Source organism: Buceros rhinoceros, unplaced genomic scaffold, assembly GCF_000710305.1.
Source record: "Buceros rhinoceros silvestris isolate BGI_N320 unplaced genomic scaffold, ASM71030v1 scaffold1342, whole genome shotgun sequence".
Lineage (NCBI taxonomy): Eukaryota > Metazoa > Chordata > Aves > Bucerotiformes > Bucerotidae > Buceros > Buceros rhinoceros.
Genome location: NW_010400451.1, coordinates 131,403 through 139,708, shown reverse-complemented (window position 1 = coordinate 139,708; position 8,306 = coordinate 131,403). Strand labels below are relative to the sequence as shown.

The following is an 8,306-nucleotide window of genomic DNA, read 5'->3' as shown; positions in this document are numbered from 1 at the left end:
AGCATCTGGTGAGGTTTGGCAGTGTGGAGGGTAACTGGGATGTGTACTGTGTGTAGTGCTTTCCTGGATTTCCTATATGAAATTGTGCTGAAGATACATGGGGCTAGTTTTGAGTGAGCCTCCTCTTAGCAGAGGAATCTGGAAGCCCTTCCAAGCAGTCACGTGTCCCACCTGCTATCAGTCACTGTCCAGTGGGCAAAAAGGGTGGGGTGACGGGTAAAAAGCTGTTTGTTGGAAATTGTATTGTAAATCAAATAAGCTTTGTAGCTTTGTGTGCCTCTGGACAGGGTAATGAATTTGCAGATCATCTGAGCAGGAAGATACTAATGCATGTGAATTAGAGGGATTCTAATTAATTCTCAAGACATCTGGCAAAATGGAAATCTCTTGGGTAGATCAATTTGCTACCACAGGCAACAGAATACAATGTTTTCGTTTTTTCCTTCTCCTTTCTGAGAATAATCTAAGTGATAGTAGTTGCTTTTAAAGGTGGTTGGATGCTGAAGGGAGCATACCTTCCCTTTGTTTGATGTGGTTTCCAAGGCCTTGAGAAAGGCAAGTGAAGTAGTCCTGTGGGCATTTAGAGGGGTCAAATTGAAGAAAGCTCTTTGTTACATGAACAGGAACGGCAGTGTAAATGTGGGTTCTTTTTTTTTTTTGTCATTTTGATGAACTATGAAAAATTAATAAACTCGTATTGTGTCTATTCCATTTATTCTGGACTACTTATTAAAGCAGATCGATTCTCAGTTCAGTTGGGGTAAATTTGGTGGTACTGATGGCTTGCTGTTGAGACTCTCTGGATTCCTCTACAGATGTCTCAAACAGGTGATGGATTTTTGAAGGACTGTTCCAGGTAGTAAGTCAGAAAAATTCTCCCCTTAGATGCAGCCTTCGTTCTTTGGGTACTGATGGAAATGTGCACTGTGTTCCTTCTTTGTGCCTGTTACTGATCAAAGCGACACTTCACAGTGGCTCTTCTTCCTTCTGGCAGCAGAACAGTTCTCTGGTCAGCTGAGGCCTCCATTCACATCAAGCAACAGCAAAATGTTATTCGCTGTTTACTGTGAACGTGGTCTCAGCTTTTACGTCTGTTTGATCCATGAAGGTACCCACTGTGTTTCCATTGCGTCATTCTCGAGGGAAATATGCTGGGTCACAAAGTGTTCTCTTCCCCATTTCAGTGGAATGATGTTTATATGTAAACCAGTGGTTTGTTTTCCCTGGCAGAAAAACAAAATATAGAGTAATAAAGGTGACTCAAGTCTCTTGTCTCTCGATGCCCCTGAGGCTGAAGGAATCTCTCAGCTGTAATAGCCACCTCTGCTCAGCAGGGCTTTGCTGCGAGGAGACGGAGCCCAGGTGGACCCCGACCCTCCTTTGGGCTCTCTGCAGTTTCAGCAGAGGCTGTGTAGGTGCCGCTGAGTGCTGGCGGCTCCCTGGGGCCTCCTGTGCAAATATCCTTCTTCTGAGATAATTGAGGGAAATCTCTTCCTTCTGAAAGTTATTTATCTCTGAATGTAGGAGAATGAAGCGGAGCCTTTCTTTTTAGATCTGTCTCAGGCTGGGAATATGAAGGGGGCTGTGGTGTGTCGAATCATAGTAACAGGCTCAGAAAACCATAAAACTGCTGTTTTATCCAGCTCTTTCTTTCTTTGTAACTCTAAGGGCTGAGAAGACTCAGAACTGCTGTTCTGCAATGGCACATGCAATCACATGCCTCTGATGCTGCTGGACTTTTATATAGATATTTTCTTAGTCCTTTTTATAGGGCTTTTATATAGAGGTCACTGCATGGCCCCAGCTGTGTCCTGCCTGGAGCACCTTTTGGGTTCAGGTAGTGGGAGAGACAAGGGTTCCTCGCCTTCAGGTGGAAGGTGAGGATGTGCAGGATCTGTGCACATAAAATGTTCGGGTTTCCAGGAGTGGTAAAAGTACCTGTGTGGTGGGGTGGAATCCTCAGGGACAGATCAGTCCTTGTTAGGTGTGCCAGTCTTTTGCCGCTTGCCAGCCTCTCATGGATGTTACAAATAGCTTTCAAGAAGTAAGTAGATGGTGTTCAGTTTCTCGCTGCGCAATGAGGGTGTGTGCCATAGCTGTTGGTGCAGGGTTCAGACAGAAAAATTATGACCAGAAGCTCAGTTTGAGAAAATGTAGCAGACCTGAAGGGCTGGAGCACTGCCTAGCCAGCGCTTCCCTCCCAGAAGGGATTTCCTCCCTTCTGCACGTGGTGCTGCACGGCGCACAGGACATGATTTTGGTGCGTTGACTTAGCCTTGGGTTTGCTGTGGTCCCTTATTTCTGTTGCTTAAGCAACCTTTGCACCTAGTGCTGCATATCGCTGTGCGCTGAACTCTGAGCACCTGGAAGAGGTGAGAAAAGCGTGGAGTGAAATGGAAATATGTATCGATCCTGCTGTTCAGCTGGGGACAGTTCCTGTAGAAGTTGGAGTGCTCTCAAGCACATTATCACTGCATTTGTGTTTCACAGGGAAGAGAAAGCTATTTGTCACATTGCCAATCATGAAAAACCGTTCTGAATGGCCTGCTTTCAGTGTTGCATTTCTTTTTAAGAACACTAATCAAACTGCAACATTTCTTCTAATTTCTTCCCCAGCCCCTCCATGACACTGTATTGGCCTCTGCGTAAGGATGTGGATTTTGTTGTAGTGTGGGGAGTGACCAGCTTGTAAGTCATGTGCTGGGTTTAGTTAGGATGTAATCTTTTGGCCATCTGCTCGGACACTCCCTGTGTCTTAGTCCTTCTGATGTGCGAGGAAATGTTAACAGTGATCTCAGATCTGCAGGTGTTTGGAACCCCCAGGTTGTCTTTGACTGGAGTGTGTTCCTGCCCAGAAGGTTTGAGCAATGCATTGTCTGAACCTCTCAGTAATTTGGCAGGCTTGATTTTAATTCTGCGGCTGGTGTGTGGAGCACCTAGTCAGGAGAAAAAATATTCTTAAGACTGATTGAAAATTAAGTGCGTAGCAAGAATTTCTCTGTTGAACTGAGCTTAAGAATACTCTGCTGTTTTTCCTCCCTACCACAATGATTCTGGACCTTTTTTACAATCTCTGGCTTGTATTTTCCTTTCCTACTAGGAGTCTGTCTCCACCCTTTTGTAACTGACAGCTCTCCAGCTGTTATCTGGAATCCTGTTGTGGCTTTCTTTTTAATTCGCAGTGAAGAATTCAACTTAATTTATTTTCTTATCTCTTTATTTAGAGTAACACCAAAATAGTGATAGATTCCCAGAGGGAAAAAAATCTCTGGATGAATTGAATATCTACCTCGATTTTCATTGCTTTTGTGTGTATCTAATTTTCATCCGGTTATTTCAGTGCACCCCGTCTGCCTTCTAATGGCTCCTTAAACTGAGGTGCAGAAGATGTGTCTCTGATATGGCCAAGTGTTTTTTAGTGCTTACGTGAATCTTCACGTGCGCAGTCAGAGTGGGTGCATCTCTTGCATCTGCCATGCAGTGCTTGTGCATGGCAGTGCAACCCACTAGGTCTCACTTTCCTTCCTCATCATCTTATTTTCATTCCTTCCCTGCTGTCCTACCCGTACAGTGTTGCAGTGGCGTAGTCCAGCGTGTGCCTCTGAACGGCTGGTCTCTCTGTGCTGCTCAGTTTTCTGAGAGAAGCCATTTGAAACTGAATGGAATTTAATATGTTCAGATAGTTTAAAAGTGTGACTCCCACAGAGCCCAGAAGTGCCTGTGGGATAAAAAGGAGTGAGTCAGGAAATCTCTGATATAGACCTTTGACTTTGCCTTCAGTTTTTACTTTGTGCCAACACAGAGGCAACTGTATTTGTAAAGCATGGTGTGGCCAAGTGCCCTAGAGATGGTTACCTTTTGTGATATGGATTTGGTTTTATAAAATGTTCTGTTTCACATGGCTTGATTTCAGCCTGCCGTCCTCCTGCCCGGGGGGTTGCAATGAGTTTTCATTTATTCCAACACTGTGAGTAATTAACTGTTAATGCGTCAGGCTTCGTTACCACTTTTGTTACTCCTTTGTGTCCTTTCTCGAGCACTTGGCAATAGAGGAGCTCTAACAAGACAGAGGGAGCAGGTGTGGGTACAAAAGCTTCCCTAGGGAAGCTAACCCTCTTGTGCCTTCTCAAAGCTGCTGCAGTCCTTTGGCAGAGGCAGGGTGCATGCCGTTCTGCGTGTGGCACCCGACCTGTGAATTCCCTGGCAGTGTCTGACAGCTCTTTCCAGCTCTGCAGTCCTGGACACTCACCCAGTGGTATGGTGAACCCTGTGGTCTTACAGCCAGTCCTGATCCCAAGATGTTGTGGGAGCTGTGCCTTTGCAATAATTTTTTTACACGTTCTCTATCCTTCCAATGTCATTAGGAACTGCTTTTCAGTGGGCTAATGGGATAAAAACATGTCCAGGTCGCTTTTCATGGGAACTTTTTGGACATGCTGTGTAAACTTGCGGATAGAGCAGAAGGGTGAGATGAGACTCCCAGGTTTGTGATCCAGCTTTTATTTATAAGCCCTGTTTCTGCAGCTGAAGGCATAATTTATTACTTGTGGATTGTCTAGAGGCAAGGGATTCATTCCTGGTGGTTACTAAAGATACAAGACTCCATTTTTTTGTTACGTGAGTGAGTAGCAGGCTTGTGATCTTCGTTTAGCCTCGCTGCTGCCCCAGCATATCGTGGTTGCTGCGAGCCCTGGGACAGCTCTTGCTGAAGCCCCTCACGGACACCCTTTTCAGCATGCCAAGACAGTGCAGGGTTTGCTGCCTTTCATCAAATGAACCTCTTGATACTTAGAGGTTGAGACCGCAGTGTGCAGACAGCAAATGTCTTAGTTTGCATATTGCTTACTGCAGAGACACTGTCTAGAAAGTGTCTAGGGGCTGTTGGCACACTCTGGCTGCTTTTTTGACAAATAATACCAAATTTCCACACTGAGGTTTCCTTTGTGTCCCTGCTAACACAGTGGAGCTTGTTAGGAACAGGGAGAGAAACCAGCTGAAGCTGTGCACGCCCTGCCCTCTTTCTCTTTTTTTCCTTGCCCGAAGCACCTGCACTAGTTCTTTGTCTCCAGCCCCTTGCTAAAGGAGAGGGAGGGGGTGATCAGGCATGAGCTGTTGTCTGACCACTCCAGGGCAGTATTTCATGAAATGCCTGCTTTTGTGCGGTATGCAAAGGCACCTAGAAGGTGGGTAGCTTGCCCTGCCTGTTTTTCGCTGGTTAAACTGATCTGGAGATTAAAAAATAGTCTGCATCTTCAGTCAGCAGGAACACTGGCCCCTGCCCTTGTAGGTTTTGCTTGCACCATTAGATTTAGCATCAAGAATGTTTCAGGCCCCGAACCAGGGAGAAAATGAACCTGTTTGGTTTTGGTCCTGTGGGCCTGGGCAGTCTGGGTAACTTCTGATGAGACACCTCTGGCTCCTGCTGTACCTGGTACAGCATTTACTTCATACAGACATCTGCCTGGACTGTAAATGCTTGCAAAGGAGAATGTCTCAAATAGCAAGGGAGTTCTCTAGCATCACACTCCATTGCAGCTTTGTGCATGTAACTGTGTAAAGGACATTATTCTATTTTTAATGTTCCTTTCTAGAACATTTATCTTGGAAGTTTGACTCTGTGAGACTTTAAGTGTTAGATGCTTTGTTTTCTGGAGGAAACTTCACTACACCAGTTTTTATACCATTTTTCTCTCTGGTATCTTGCTTCCTACCTTGTTAAATACGTTTTCTTCTAAATGTTAGCTTTCCCAGTAGAAAACTATCTAGAGCTTAGAGATGTCGTCTCTTAGTGCTTACCCTTAGCAATACCTCTGACAATATGAGCTTGCAAAAGAGAAGTGTAAGCAAAATCTCCCCTAGGTAGACGTGGACCTTCTCCATCTGCTGAGCTAAGAGCCAGTGCTGTTCTCTGTTTTAACCATTGTTTTTTGATAAATACTGTTCTGGAATTAAATTACCAGAGGAGAGCTTGGAAAAGTGACATTTGAGTTTAGACTGCTGCTTGTTTGGCATAACAAGTTAATTTGATTTACAGATGTCATACTGTAGAGCCACTCTTCAGGCTTGATTGTTCTCAAGCTGTGGTTGAAAGTCTGCTCTGCAGTGTTAGGAGAGCTTCTTTGTGAAGAAATGTTTATTTCTTCTAGAGTGTCTGATACTGAGGTGGTATGAAATGATGTCTTGCTAAGCAGTGGTAACTTCTGGTTGCAAACATCTGGTTTTGAAATTGGTTTGCATTAGGACATTGCTTTCCAAATATTAATCCTATGATTATTTCTTAAATGCATTGATTTAGAGAGGTGACATGGGGTACAGAAGAGGTTTTGTCTCCAGATCTGTTAAATGGTTTAAATGAGTGTGGGTTTCCAGCTACCAGACCCCGACTGAGCATGTTATCTGATTTCTGTGATGCTCTCCTCAGATGAAACTCTAGAAGACAAAATCACTAACAGCCTCTTTTTTTCTTTTCCTTTTTTCTCTTTGCAGTAAAAAAAGCTAAACTCCAAGGACCACCAGGTAAGCCATGCTCTACTGCTTGTTTGAAGCAATGGTGACACCTGCTTTCTCACTCTTGCTAACACTGCTCCCTCCAGTTTTCATCTGCCTCCTCTCGGCTTCTCCATGATCTTCTTAGGAGTGACAAAAGCTGCCCTGAGAAGCCAGGCAGCCTGAGTCAGTAGAGAGCTTGAGGATGTGACCTGGCGTCACAGTGCTGAGGAACCTCTACCTGCTCACCTGACCTGAACAAGTGATGGATGAGGAAGGATGTTCCTTTACTGTCACCAGTTCCCATCCCAGCCTGATCTTTCCTGTCATCCTTACTTTGTCCCTGTTAAAAAGAGGATCTGAAAATGTCCACCAAGCAGAACCAAGCAATGCCTTTCTGGGTTCAGTGCCTCCTGGATGGGGATTGCTGGATGGTGCTGCAGAAGTGATTAGTTCCGGTGTGGCAGTCTGTAATGTTGGACCTTGGGACTGAAATCCCATCCACTATGGTTTGGGTCTGCATAATGAAATAGAAACAAACAGCTGGTGACTGCCAAAATTTGTGGTCTAGGCAAGTAATTCACTGTGATTCAGCAGCTAGCAAGAAGTCCCTTAGCCAGTAAACACATTTGGATGAAATTTGATATGGAGTTTACAAACAAATATGCAGTTTGCTTCTGGAATAACACCTATTCATGTGTTTAGATCTAGAGCGATTGCACAGCTGTATTCATGACTTATTTGTTCAGCTCTATTCTCTTGATGTAGCTGTCGTCAGGTTATAGGTGAAAGCTTCCCAGATCTCCTTGTTCATACGTGTCAGGCCAAGATCTCTGTGTCCACCAACCTTGAACTTCCAGCCCAGACCGGAAGGGAGATAGGGTGTACTTTATCCTTTCTTTGATCAAGAACCCTTCTCATGGCTGTAAAATACTTGTCCTGTAGAGTAGGTTAACTTCTGCCACAGCATGTAGTTTCACTGACAAGCTCAGTGTCCTGACAGGATGCAAGTCATGTAGCTAGATATGAGGGAATCTGGTTTTCAGTCACTCCACTTCTTTCCAAGCATCTGCATCATGAATCATTTCCCCTTCCTCTCTTTCTTTTAGAATATTTGAAGCTAGGTAATGGGGCATGCTATAGTAGCCCACAGCAATGATGCATGCGTATTTTGACAGTATTAAAATGGACTGTGAATGCTGGGAATAGACCGGCTGAAAAATGAAGTATAAAAATATGTACCTTGCTTTTTAGCTATTTGGTATATGTCTTGTTCTAGGCTTGGTGAAACTGATAGGTTGAAGTGGTAACTAACTCCCCCTAAAAGGGAGTTTGAATATCAGCATCTGACAATGAACAGACTTTATATATGTCTGTGCTTGGCTACTTTTGGTTTTATTAACAAAGAGATAGCTGTAGCTAGGAAAAACATCATTCCAGGCTTTTTATTCATATTTAAAATAAAAAGCAGGACATCTAAATGAAAACTGCCTTGTCAAAGTGTGAGTGTAACATGGTTCTTCTAGGTCAGCTGGTTTAAGTGATACAGATCAGTTTTAGCACATTTAGCATAAATCATTGTATTTTCCTTCTGCCTCTGACTGGGCTGTTAAGTTCTTTGCAGATTCTTGGGTGAAACACCACATGGGAACTAGGAGAGCAGTTGGGTCAGAAGGGAAGAGATGACAGGATAAGCTCAACTGCTTCTTGCTTGCATGTGTTGCAAGTTTATTCTTCACTCTGCATGGTCTGCCTTCAGTCTGTCTCTCTCTCATCTGTGTTTCAGTACCAGCGTATTACACACAAAGTGTCTGTGTTCT

The 8,306-nt window shown here is 44.2% G+C and overlaps 1 protein-coding gene across 1 annotated transcript in view; it reads left to right on the top strand.

Annotated features, from left to right (window-relative positions):
• Positions 1–4,772: 4,772 nt before the first annotated feature.
• The window catches only part of LOC104489656 (protein unc-13 homolog B-like), a gene marked incomplete at its 3' end in the record, with an annotated part of 132,679 nt that continues 129,145 nt past the window's right edge, over positions 4,773–8,306 (top strand). The window contains exons 1-2 of the mRNA XM_010131841.1: positions 4,773–4,794; positions 6,487–6,516. Of these exons, the coding sequence (XP_010130143.1) occupies positions 4,773–4,794; positions 6,487–6,516 (52 nt within the window). The remainder of the gene's footprint in view (positions 4,795–6,486; positions 6,517–8,306) is intronic.